The sequence below is a fragment of the Amblyraja radiata genome, chromosome 1 (genome assembly GCF_010909765.2).
Source record: "Amblyraja radiata isolate CabotCenter1 chromosome 1, sAmbRad1.1.pri, whole genome shotgun sequence".
Classification (NCBI taxonomy): domain Eukaryota; kingdom Metazoa; phylum Chordata; class Chondrichthyes; order Rajiformes; family Rajidae; genus Amblyraja; species Amblyraja radiata.
Window position 1 is genome coordinate 28,016,582 of NC_045956.1, and position 13,401 is coordinate 28,029,982.

Here is a 13,401-nt window from a genome sequence, read left to right on the forward strand (position 1 = left end):
GGATAGAAAATTAGCTCCATGGAAGGAAGCAGAGTGTGAAGATGGAAGGTTACTTTTTGCATTGGAAGCCTGTGATCAGTGGTGATTCTCAGGGTTCAGTGTAGGGCCAATTAATGTTTTTCATCTATATCAATGATTTGGATGAGAGCGTACAAGGTATATTTAATGTTTCCAAATGACACTAAAATGGGTGGTATTGTAGATAGTGAAGATAGTTGTCAAATATTACAGCAAGATCTTGATCGATTGGCCAGGTGGGCTGAGAAATGGAGGATGCAATTTAATTCAGAGAAACATGAGGTGTTGCATTTTGGGAAGACTAGCATGGGCAGGACCAACAGTGAATGGTAGGTCTCTGGGGAGTGTTATAGAGCAGGTACATAATTCATTGAAAGTGGCATCACAGGTAGATAGGCTGGTCAAAAAGGTTTTTGGCATATTGGCCTTCAACAGTCAGAATATTGGGAGACCATGTTGCAGTTTATACAAGACATTGGTGAGGCCGGCAGTTAGAGTATTGTGTTCAGTTCTGGGCGCGATGTTATAGGTATGTTACAATACTTACCTTCAGCGGGGCTGCAATTCTGCCACTGACCGTGTGCGCGACTTTGGCGCCTTTGAGGGGGGGGGTTAAAATGCGGTTATTCTCCTACCTGTCCTGAATATATTTTCTCGGAGTGCAAGCTTTTGCTGAAGAATTGTTCCGACGGTTGTTCTGTGAATTTATTTTTTATTTTTTATTTTTTATTTTTTTAAATCGCCCGACTCGTTCAGCGCTGGAGTAATTTAGAAATCAGCTTCTAAAGGCGTCAACGCCGACAACGGGGACGGATTTCACATACGGGACAGGTAAAGGAAAGCCGTTTATTTTATGTATAAACTTGCTTCTTAGGATGCCTTTAATCCACATTTTACGTTGCAAAATGGTGATTTTGGACCCGTACGAACCGGCAGTATTTTTCCTGCCGATATGGGGTTTAAATTCACCACAACCGCAACGTTCCAAACGATCGCATTCCAGAAAAACCCACTCGCAAGATGATTTAAAGGCCATTAATTTATGGAAACTAAACACTAAATTCCTTCCATTTGGCCTATAAATCCATGACAATGAGATTTAAAAATCATGTTATATTGTGAATTCTTGTGTGAATGTTATTTGAACACAGGCTATTTAAAAATGTTAATCTTTTTTTAAGAAATGGATAGATGTTTAGATCTAGTAATTGAATTTTGTAATTAGCTACAATTGGGTAACTAACTAATTATATGCTTTAATTTCAGGTCATCCAAGTAAGATTGTTTCATATTTGTTTCAGAATGCTTCAAACTAAAATAACTGAAAATTTCTTTCAGCTCTTAATTTTTAAGTAAGTTATGGGCTTTCGACTGTCCTTGATCACAGCTTTTGTGTTAAGTCAATGGAAAAGCAATAGGGAACAAGATGCTAATTTCCGAGCATGAAAATGTCCATAACCTTTTTAATACTGAAGATATGAAAGTGAATTAGGTCAAATTAAACTTCTTTTTATGCTTTATCTGTTGGGATGAATTGCAGACTTGATTTTTAAAATCTCAAAATTTTGTAACATTGCTACATGTTATAGGAAAGATGTTGTGAAGCTGGAAAGGGTGCAGAGAACATTACAAGGATGTTGCCAGGACTCGAGGGCCTGAGCTATAGGGAGACGTTAAGCAGGCTAGGACTCTATTCCTTGGCGCGCAGGAGGACGAGGAGTGATCTTATAAAGGTGTACAAAATCATGAGAGGAATACATGGGGGATATGCAGAGTCTCTTGCCCAGAATATGGTAATCAAGAATCAGAGGACATGGATATAAGGTGAGGGGAGAAAGATTTAATAGGAACCCGAGGCGGAACTTTCTCACACAGAGGGTGGTGGGTGTATGGAACGAGCTGCCATAGGAGGTAGTTGAGGCAGGTACTATCGCAACGTTTAAGAAACAATAACACAAGTACATTGATATGACAGGTTTGGAGGCATATGGGCCAAACGTAGGCAGGTAGGACTAATGTAGATGGGACATGTTGGTTGGTGCGGGCATGTTGGGCCGAAGGGCCTGTTTCCACACTGTATGATTGTGATGCATTTTTGGAAGTTTAACCAGGGCAAGGTGTACACAGTGAAAGAGAGGAACCTGGGGAGTGTTGTTGAACAGCAACATCTTGGGGCACAAGTATATAGTTCCTGAAAATGGGGACCCAGGTAGAGAAGATAGAGAGGAAGGTAAGTGGCTTGCTTGTCTTCATCAGCCAAGAGACGAAAGGGCGTGTTCCACTTGGCGATTTTTTTCGGCGACTGCCGGCGTCATATCAGTGTCGCCAAAAGATTTTGAACATCTCAAAATCCAGCGGCAACAAAAAAATTGTTGCGACACTAGTAAAAAACACAGCGCGCCAAACGTCATCACGCCGCGTCACGCCGCAATTTTTTTTAGTGGCCTGATATGTCTGTCAATGATGCCAGCAGTCACCAAAAAAAATCGGCAAGTGGGACAGGCCCTTAAGTTTAAGAGTTGGATTGCTATGTTACCGTTGGACAAAACATTGGTTAGATCACACTTGGAGTTCTGTGTATACTTGATTGGATCTATTAAAACAGTCGTCCCATAGTCCCAAACATCTGTCTAGCCATGTGTAAGAAAGAACTGCAGATGCTGGTTTAAATCGAAAGGTCGACACAAAATGCTGGAGTAACTCAGCGGGTGAGGCAGCATCTCTGGAGAGAAGGAATGAGCGACGTTTCGAGTCGAGACCCTTCTTCAGCATTTGTGTCTATCTGCTAGCCATTCGGCACCATCACTTACAGTATTTTAAATTCCCGGCACCCCTGTACAGAGTATTTTTGGCATGCTTGTAACGCCTTCTACCATGAAGGCAGATAAAGTAGCTGCATTTAAAATCTACTATTTTATTATTTCACATCATTAAATTCTCTCAGCTTTTTAGAAACCAGCATTTTTATTCTACCTTACAAGCTCTGTAAACTTTTCTCATATGCCTTGTTACCATTCACTAAACTTCAGAAATACTTAATGTGGTTTGAGATACCCTGGTAGGAATGGAAAAGCATTACATAAACGCATATCTTTTAATTACTCTTATTAAATAAACATGAACAGATAATTCAAGAGATAAATTGATGAAGCCGTGTAAATAAACATTAATTGGCGACAATTTGTACTACAGGTGCACAACCTTTTATCCGATGTTCCAAATAACGAAAAGCTCCGAATAGCGGACATTTTTTCGGTCCTTGAAGAAAGGTCCTTGAAGACGTTCACCGAGGGCGGCCCGCAGAGGTGACAGCGGAACCTCCGGTCGGTCCTCGAAGAAAAGGGAACTAAATCCGCATTCATAAAAGAGAAGGTGAGGGTATATTGCGCGGGAGGGTTAATAATTGACAATCTGCTGCTGCCTGCCTGCTGAGTTAAAAAGTTCCCACGGTAGACTCACGATACACAGTGTATCGTGAGTCTTGCGTGGGAACTTTTTAACTCAGCGGGCAGGCAGCAGCAGATTGTCGCTCCCTTCAGTTTCACCTCACCTACACCCCTCTGCTTCCCGGCCATGTGTGTGACCCCTTCCCTCCCTTCTCCAGCTCCCCGCCCATTGCACCGGCGCGGGGGCTTTGCACTGTCTTAACGTCGGCGATGCCAGCAGGTCAGTGCCAGTCACCGGAGATGTCAGGACCAACGGGACACCGACCCCCAGGCCCACTACAAGCACGGAGATCCCAGAGACCCACAGCTAGCAGCAGCCCAGCCCCGTTCCAACTCCAGAGGAACACGCTCCCCGTAGGGACAGAAGCTGATGGTGTGCAAGGTACGTCTTGTTCTTGGGGTTGCGGATGAGGGGGCGCAGCTCGGGCTGTGACGTCTCCGGCCACCCCCCTGTACAGGAGCTGAGACTGGGAACTGTGGGGTTGTTTGCAGTTGCAGAGGGAGGGGGCAAGGGCGGTACAGTTCCCAGTCTCAGCTCCAGTCCAGGGGGGTGGCCGGAGACGTCAGGACCAATGGGACACCGACTGCAAGCACGGAGATCCCAGAGACTCACAGCCAGCAGCAACTCTAGCCCAGCCTCGCTCCAACTCCAGAGGAACCCGGGTTGCGGATGAGGGGGCGCAGCTCGGGCTGTGGGCGAACTGCCACTTGTCGCTGTAGCGGCCCATCGGGGAGCGGGTTCCTGTTGGTCCTGACGTCTCCGGCCACCCCCTGTACAGGAGCTGAGAGACGTCAGGACCACCAGAAGCCGCTCCCCGATGGGCCGCTACGGCGACAAGTGGCAGTTCGCCCACAGCCCGAGCTGCTCCCCCTCATCGGGACACCGACCCCCAGGCCCACTGCAAGCACGGAGATCCCAGATCAGCAACTCCAGCCCAGCCCCGCTCCAACTCCAGAGGAACACGCTCCCCGTAGGGGCAGAAGCTGATGGTGTACAAGGTACGTCTTGTTCTTGGGGTGGCGCAGCTCGGGCTGTGGGCGAACTGCCATTTGTCACCGTAGCGGCCCATCGGGGAGCGGATTCCTCTGGAGTTGGAGGGACAGGGAGACACAGCGGCTTTTGAGAATGGTGGGCAATCACTTCCAAAGTTCTGCCCACACAGTCAGTACACCTCTCCTACACTTGTCTCCCGCACTAAGATCATCTCGCAGAGAATGATCCCAGCCTAACCCTCCCTATTCTCTCCTATTCTGCAAGAAAAAACTACATAGAAGACTCAAACTCGCGATCGAGTAACTGCCGGGATCGAGGCGCAAACTCGCGACCTTGCGGATATCAGCCGAGCACTCTACCACTGAGCCAGCCGTTAAAATCTACACTAAAAATCTTTCATTCCGAAAGCCAAAACATTCCGAATTACGAAAAGTGTCTGGTCCCAAGGCTTTCGGATAAAAGGTTGTGCACCTGTACAAGAGAATGAAAGCAACACATTACAAACAGCAGTGACAAGGCTCTGGATAGAAATTATAACCAGGCTTTCCATTATTCGAATAATCCCAATTAATTTCAGCTCGTTAAAGATCCCAGTGACAGAAATTAGGAGAACTGAATTTTGCCTTTAATTTTATCCTCATGAAAAATAATATATATTTCCACTTCCATCAACCAGTATCAAGCACTTCCAGCTCAGGTCGAAACTTTCTGATCGGCAGATCTCAATCCATTAAGGGCCTGTCCTACTTACGCGATATTTTCGGCGACTTGCCAGCACCCGTCATAGTCGCAGCAGGTAGCCGAAAATGTTCAACATGTTGAAAATCCAGCGGCCACCAGAAAAATGGTACGAATCTTTGGGCGACTACTCACAGCCATACAGGCGTCACCCCACGACATGCCGCCTGTATGGTCGTGGTGACGCGTGTTTGGTCGTGTGTAGTCGCCCAAAGAGTCGTACCTTTTTCTGGTCGCCAGTGGATTTTCAACATGTTGAACATTTTCGGCGACCTGCTGCGACTATATGGGTGCCGGCAGTCGCCGAAAAAAATTGCGTAAGTGGGACAGGCCCTTTAGAACTGGTCACAACAACGATTCCATCCTGACCCTTGGATGGTGGTCCTCAAGGTTGTATGCTCAATCCCCTGCTCCACTTCCAATACATACACGAGTGTGCGGTCATGTACAATATCAATTCAATCTTTAAGACCTATTATTTAGTTTAGTTTATTTACACGTGTACCTACTGTATGTACAGTGAAAAGCTTTTGTTGCGTGCTATCCAGTCAGTGGAAAGACTATTCATGATTACAACTGAGCCATTTACAGTGTATAGATACATGCTAAAGGAATACATTTCAGTACAAGGTAAAGCCAGTAAAGTCCGATCAAAGATAGTCCAAGAGTCACCAATGAGGTAGATAGTATTTCAGATATTATGGTCTGGTTACCTCACATTATTCTTAATTTATTGTATTATTTATTATTTTATATACATTTGTGGTGCTTGTAAAGCTGCACAAAGTAAAACAATTCTGAAGAAGGGCCTCGACCCAAAACGTCACCCATTCCTTCTCTCCAGAGATGTTGCCTGTCCCGCTGAGTTACTCCAGCTTTTTGGGTCTATCTTCAGTTTAAACCAGCATCTACATAAATAAATTAATGGTTCTGTTCCCAGTGCATATGATCAATAAACACTCAGAATATATGCGCTGTGAGCCTCTCCTAAACCGGTGATACCACTGTTGCTGGCCAGATCAGTGATGAGAAGTACAGGAATCAGTTTGGAAGCCTTGTACCAAGGTGGCATAACAACAAACTAGCCCTTTACGTTAGCAAGAAGATAGACTTGGTTGCTGGCCTGAGGAAGCAAGAGGGCTAACACAAATTTGTCCTCATCACCAGAGCTGCTGCAGAGATGATAGACAACTTCAAGTCTTCAAGCATCCATGCTACCAGCAACCTAATCTGGTCCCTTCACACTGATGAGGTGATTGATCAAGAAAGTGCTTACTTTCATGTTTACTTTCTGAGGCGTTTGAGAAGATTCAGCACAACAATGAGATTTCTCTCAAATTTCTACAAATGTGCTCTAGAAAGTTCCACCAGGGGGCGCCAATGATGGCAGCCTGCCTTATCTTTTCTTTTTGTTATTTTTATAGTGTTTTAAATGTTTGTGTTAATGTTCTCAGGTTTGTTTTATGTGGGGGGTGGGGGAGGGGGAAATTATTTTTCAATCTCTTACCTTGCCGGAGATGCAATTGTTTTCCGGATCGTATCTCCGGTCGCTCTGCGGCCTAACATCATGGAGCTGGCAGCCTTACTCGGGACTGACTTTGAGCCCCACCGCGCGGACGTGGACTTACCATTGCAGCTGATCCCTTGCCTGGGATCGGTGCTCCAACCACGGCCTGCAGATTTCACCATCAAGGAGCTCGCAGTCTTGGGTAGAGACCGATGTCAGGAAGCTCCAAACGACACAGAAGGTTTCGACCAGCCCCGACCTGGGGTCCGATCTCCTGGCGCGGGGGAGCTGAGATTCCCCCCCGATGCAGGAGCTTAATCGCCCCCGACGCGGAGGGCTCGACCGTCGGATATGGGAGCCACTATGGTCCCATCAACGGAAAGCTCGAGGCCCCCGACCATGGGAGAATAAAGAAGGGAAGAGATTGAACTTTTTTTCGCCTTCCATCACAGTGAGGAATGTGGAGGAGTCACTGTGGTGGATATTTATGTTAAAATATACTTTGTGTGTTGTTGCTTTTTATTGGTATGACTCTATGGCAAATGAAATTCCTCATATGTTGCAAAACTTACTTGGCTAATAAAATATGATTATGATTATTATAATTATGATTATGAAAGTATTTGGATGGAATGCATCACAGCCTGGTTTCGCAACTGCTATACCCTTGTCCACCTGAACCTGCAAAGGGTGGTGACCTCTGCCTAGTCCAAGACAGGCTCTTCACTTTCTTCTGCCCTGTATGCAGTTACGGTCACCCAGCTAGAGAAACTATGTCATTATTTTATAATGTGTGTGGAAGAGATTCATTAGGATGTAACTTGGGGTTGAGTCATAGAGAGGTTGGATAGACTGGAACTTTTTTCTTTGGAACTTAGGATGCTGAGGGGTGAACAGGCCCTTCAGCCCATCAAGTATTCACTGACCATCGATCACCCATTCACACTAGTTCCATGTAATCCTATTTTTGCATTCACTCTCTACATACAAAGGACAATTTGCAGAGGCCAATTAGCATGAATAGGCCAAATAAAATGAAACAAAAACATATCCATGAATTTGATAAGCAGTAGGGACAGCAATAATACATCATTCGGAGAGAGAGCAACGGCAGCTAATCGCGCCAGCGTTCACTCTCACTTCCAGCAGCCATCTTTTAGACACAACATTAAAGAATAATTTAACATCAAACATAAAAACATGCCCCCACAAAGGTTCCCACTGTGAGGGAAAGCAACAAAGTCCAGTCCTCTTCCTCTTGTTCACCTCGTGGTCGGGGCCTATTTGAGGCCTATTAAAAAACTTTTTAACATACTAAAAATAAAAAAAGGGTGAAAGGATGGACAGCTGCAGGCTGGGCAGCCATACTCGACGGCGCCCTCCAATTGATGTGGGAGCAAACTGAAGCATCCAGGGAAAATCCATGCAATCACAACAGGGAAAACCTACAAACTCCACACAGGCAGCGCCCGAGGTCAGGATCGATTCTAGGTCTCTGGCGCTGTGAGGCAGCATCTCTATCGGCTGCGCTACGCACACATATTGACGTACAGGATCACGAGGGACATGGAGAAAGTGAACACTCAGCCTTTTTTCCCCAGGGTGGAGGGTTCTAGAACGAAAGGGTATGGGCTTAAGGATGGGAAAGATTTAAGAGGGACCTGCAGTGGAACTTTTCACTCATAAGGTTGTCTGTATCTGGATTGAGCTGCCAGAAGAATGTATAGAAACTGATCCAATTGCAACTTAAGACATTTGTCAGATATATGGAAGGAAAGGTTTAGAGGGATATGGGCCACATGCAGTTAAATGGGAGTAGCCCTGTATGCCAACTTTGTTGCATTGTAAAAAGTGGGTCTAGGGGAGTGTTTCCGTGCTGCCCTGCTCTATGACCCCATCTTCCACAGTGCGTTGTATCGGTTCGGCTGGAAACTTCCTCAAAGATGGCGCGCAAAGATTTTGTACATCACGAAATCCTGCGACGCCGCGCGTCACTACCTATGTCACCACGCACCATGCGCGCCTAATGCGCACCATGCGCCCCTAATGCGCACCATGCGCTAATCACGTGTCACGACGCGCGCGTCTTGCATCGTAACGCATAAATTATGTTGCGTAAATTACGCGCAAATTACAGTAATAGCAGATCCATTACCACTGCTATCAGACACCTAAGGAGAAAATCACCCCACATCAGTCTGAAGAAGGGTCTCGGCCCCAAACGTCACCTATTCCTTCGCTCCATAGATGCTGCCTCACCCGCTGAGTTTCTATAGCATTTTTGTCTACCTTTGATTGTCCCACACCCTCTTTATTTTAGTTTAGTTTAGAGATACAGCGCGGAAACAGGCCCTACGGCCCACCGGGTCAACGCCGATCAGTGATCCCCGCACATTAACACTATCCTACGCACACTAGGGACAATTTTTACATTTACACCAAGCCAATTAACCTACATACCTGTACGTCTGTGTACGTGGTTTCCTCCCACACGGGTCCCAGAGATGTTGTCACCTACTCTTAAATGGCCTGTCCCGCTTATGCTATTTTTTTTACGGAAAAATATTATTTTATCATGTCGCAAGGTGACGCTTGTATAGTCGTGTGTAGTCGGCCAAAGAGTCGTACCTTATTCTGGTCGCCGCTGGATTTTCAACATTTTGAAACATTTCAGCAACCTGCTGCGAATTTGACGGGTGCCATCAAGTCGCCAAAAAAAATCGCCTAAGTGGGACAGATCCTTAACTCTAACTCACTTAGTTTTTCAGTTATTGTACTTTAATATATATATTTTTTCATTACCTCAAAATGTATTAAAATCTTTGCACCATTCTGCTGTTCTGCATTTGGCATTGTATTTATTGTTGTATCTATCAGTATACTGTTTTCTCCACAAGCCTCATTTGTACAAGGATTTTCATTACAACCTGGTGTATAGCGCAACAAAACTAATCTGAATCTGATTAATCTATTGTAACCTTAAGACTGTCTATACAAACTGCCTTAAAACCTGGTTTTGAGTACCATTCTGAAGTGCATGTTATAGGTTCAATTTAAAGCATGATCTACTGTACATAAATACTTCAGTTTGTTACGAAATATACATTGTTACCGGAGATGCTGTCTTTCCAACATCCTGTGAGATATGATAAACCATGCATATCTCTATACAAAATGTTTTGGAATATTTGATGTGATGAGACATCATGCAAATACAAACATTTCTTGAGGTTTATTATTCCATTATCATGTATCTCCACACTCAATTGTAATCGTGTATTGTCTTTCAGTTGACTGGTTAGCACGCAACAAAGGCTTTTCACTGTACCTCGGTACATGTGATAATAAATAAACTAAAACAAAACTTAAACCACAACCTAAGCCAAATATCTTGTTTCAAAACTTCATCTCGGAAGCCAAAAGATGCGTCAGCTCTCAAGACACCACTGACAACTGCTCCAATATCCACAACTTAGATTTATATTACATACTGTAAAAATGCCCCAAGATACATTCCAGACATCAGTGCTAAACATTAAGCCACAGAAGATTATAATTGGACTGGGAAACGTAAACTTGGTCAGGGGTCAATCACTTCTTTGCGGCATCATTAGATGCAGTTTATAGCTGAAGAGAAGGCCATGCAAGGCAGGGGATTAATTTATATATATTTACCTGCTCTGCATCTTCGAGAGGGAAGCTCAGAAACTTGGTACCAACGCTCCTCAGCAAAATCATAACACTCCACACTGCGAATAGCTTTTGGTGCCTGACCACCAACCACCACCAGCACCTGAAATTGTAAACACACCCATTGAAGGTTCTGCATCACTTCCCAAGTTGTAGGAGAAGTAATTAGCATCCTTAAATTACATTTGTAAGGAAAAACAATGCACCCACACTGTGCAGATGTGCTCTTTCCTCAACTGAACATGCAGTTATTCAAAACGCAAAGGAGTGGAAAAAAGAGAGAAAAAAAATACTCCCAGTCAACTGTTAGAATGAGGAAAACATAAAATGTTACATTATTTGGATATGTAGTCTAAATGGGTATTAATGAAACTTGCCTTAATATCCTGCCTGATTTGTCACAAAAATTTACATGGCTTTCTGTAATAGAAGATGCAAGCAGTTATATTATCAATTTACCCAATCAGGCAATCTACAATATTACTATTTAATTCACTCCTAAATAAATTCCTATGTATCATACTCAAAGAAGATGGCAATTTGTCTGACACACTTATGGCTAGCGTAAATATAAAGGGACTTAGAAGCAAGAATGTTACAACATCTGGTCAGACGAGTGTGGATATGGCAATAGTTGATGTGTGTGAGATTGCACAGCATCGATGATGAGAATCTTTTTACCTTTGGGACACTGGCTGGTGTTCTTAACCTTGTCCTGGTGGTTTTCATCAATGCGCGCTGGTCAGCGGGAAGCAGATGATACTTCATAGCTTCAATTAGATAATCTTTGCATGCATTATTATTTTTGACCAGGCTTTCCTCTTCCACTCTCTGTTAAATAAAATCAACAACAGTGAAAATCACAGGGAGACAATTTATAACATTTGGCATATTCATTACTTTTATTGATGTTGATATTGATTATTATTGGTATCTGAATAAAGGTAATTTTGTCAATAAACAAAACTAAATCTGATCAAAGTCAACATTCCAGCCCGACAAAGAATTAGAACACAATAATACTGCTGCAGTACAAACTTTCTAACTTGCTAATTCTTATTTAAATACAAGTCATTTGTAACTTTGGGCATCCTTGTGGACTGTCAGCAGCAGCAGCAGCAGCAACATAAATATATTGAAACCCGATCTGTTACTGCAGTGGACTCTTTCAAAAATCTGCGGATTGCTAGGCTATTACAGAGGAATGTCACAGTGGCGCAGCGGTAGAGTTGCTGCCTTACAGCGAATGCAGTGCCGGAGAAACAGGTTCGATCCCCGAGTACGGGTACTGTCTGTGCGGAGTTTGTACGTTCTCCCCGTGACCAGCGTGGGTTTTCTCCGGGATCTTCGGTTTCCTCCCACACTCCAAAGACGTACAGGTTAATTAGCTTGGTGTAAGTTTCAATTGTGTAGGATTGTGTTAATGTGCGGGGATCGCTGTTCGGTGCGGACCCGGTGGGTCAAAGGGCCTGTTTCCAAGCAGTATCTTTAAAACTAAAACTAAAGACTGATTGCTAGGCTATTACAGAGGGCAGCAAATGGTGATCCATGTGACTCTGCTGATTACAATGACTTTACAGATCTAAATCTACAATGATCCGAGTCTCCCACCACAGCTTAGCTTTAATTCTGCAACATTACCTGCACCAGATATTCACGTGTAAGAAGGGGTAGTCGGACATGCTCCATTAGTCGTGCCACGTGCTCCTGTCGAGGCTCCTTATCATGCTTTACCCAGGCAATGGCCGCTTCAAACACCTGATTGAATTAATAACAATTGTGTGACAATGCGGCCTTTTCTGCATTTGCTTCATTTTTTCTTCCAAGGCAATATTTTCGGTGACCCAGGTCAGATCACCTCAAGTGGGGTTACTGCAGCGAATGCTTTGAAAATTCCAGAACTGCTACTGCCAAACTCAGTGATCAGGCAACTGAATCATCCTACCACAACCAGAGAGCAGTGCTGTACTACTATCTACCTCATTGATGACCCTCGGACTATCCTTGATCGGACTTTGCTGGCTTTACCTTGCACTAAACGTTGTTCTATTATCATGTATCTATACACTGTAAATCGATCGATTGTAATTGTGTATTGTCTTTCTGCTGACTGGTTGACACGCAACAAAAAGCTTTTTAGTACACCTCAGTACACGTGACAATAAACCAAACTGAAACAGTCATGGCAATCCACTGCTGCAGAAATTGTTTATCGCATGTCATGACAACTTGGTTTTAGTAACTATCCTGTGCATCTTACCAGCCCACACCCATCACTTTCCAAACCAGGTGGAATGGCCAATGGTGGAGGAAGACTTCAATCCATCAGGACAAAGTCATTGTTCTTCCGTTATCCTTTTAAAAGTTTAAAGTGCAGAAATCAGTCCATGGACAAGTCACCTGCAAAGGGCAAGTGGTGTTTCATTCATATACCAAGTCATAATCTCATCATTCAATTAAGAATAAGGATTGGGCCATTTAGCACAGAGATGAGGAAACACTTTTTCCCCCACAGAGAGTTGTGAGTGTGGAATTATCTGCCTCAGAGGGCAGTGGAGGCCGGTTCTCTGGATACTTTCAAGAGAGAGCTAGATAGGGCTCTTAAAGATAGCGGAGTCAGGGGATATGGGGAGAAGGCAAGAACGGGGTACTGATTGTGGATGATCAGCCATGATCACATTGAATGGCGATGCTGGCTCAAAGGGCCGAATGGCCTACTCCTGCACCTATTGTCTATAATCAGCTTATAGCATAATTTAATTTTAACAGCAAGTGAGGGGAAACTGAGGCAAATTGACTGCAAGTCAATCGCTGGGCAAAAACCATATTGTTTAATAATTGGTTGGAAGGTAGGGGAGAGATGTAAAGATGGTAATGCTCCTTTTATTTTGTATTAAAAATCAAAACATTTATATAATTATGATCACGATACAAAACCAAACCGCGGTGACACAACCTCCACCTACTACAAAATCACCAAATTATCTCAACACAAAATTTTCAAACAA

At 44.0% G+C, this 13,401-nt stretch overlaps 1 protein-coding gene across 2 annotated transcripts in view; it reads right to left on the reverse strand.

Annotated features, from left to right (window-relative positions):
- The window catches only part of klhl2 (kelch like family member 2), a 134,649-nt gene that overhangs the window by 29,781 nt on the left and 91,467 nt on the right, over window positions 1-13,401 (reverse strand). For both annotated transcript variants that reach the window (XM_033019091.1, XM_033019100.1), the window contains exons 7-9: window positions 12,035-12,151; window positions 11,075-11,224; window positions 10,379-10,496 (exon numbers count right to left, since the gene is read on the reverse strand). In XM_033019091.1, the coding sequence (XP_032874982.1) occupies window positions 10,379-10,496; window positions 11,075-11,224; window positions 12,035-12,151 (385 nt within the window). The remainder of the gene's footprint in view (window positions 1-10,378; window positions 10,497-11,074; window positions 11,225-12,034; window positions 12,152-13,401) is intronic.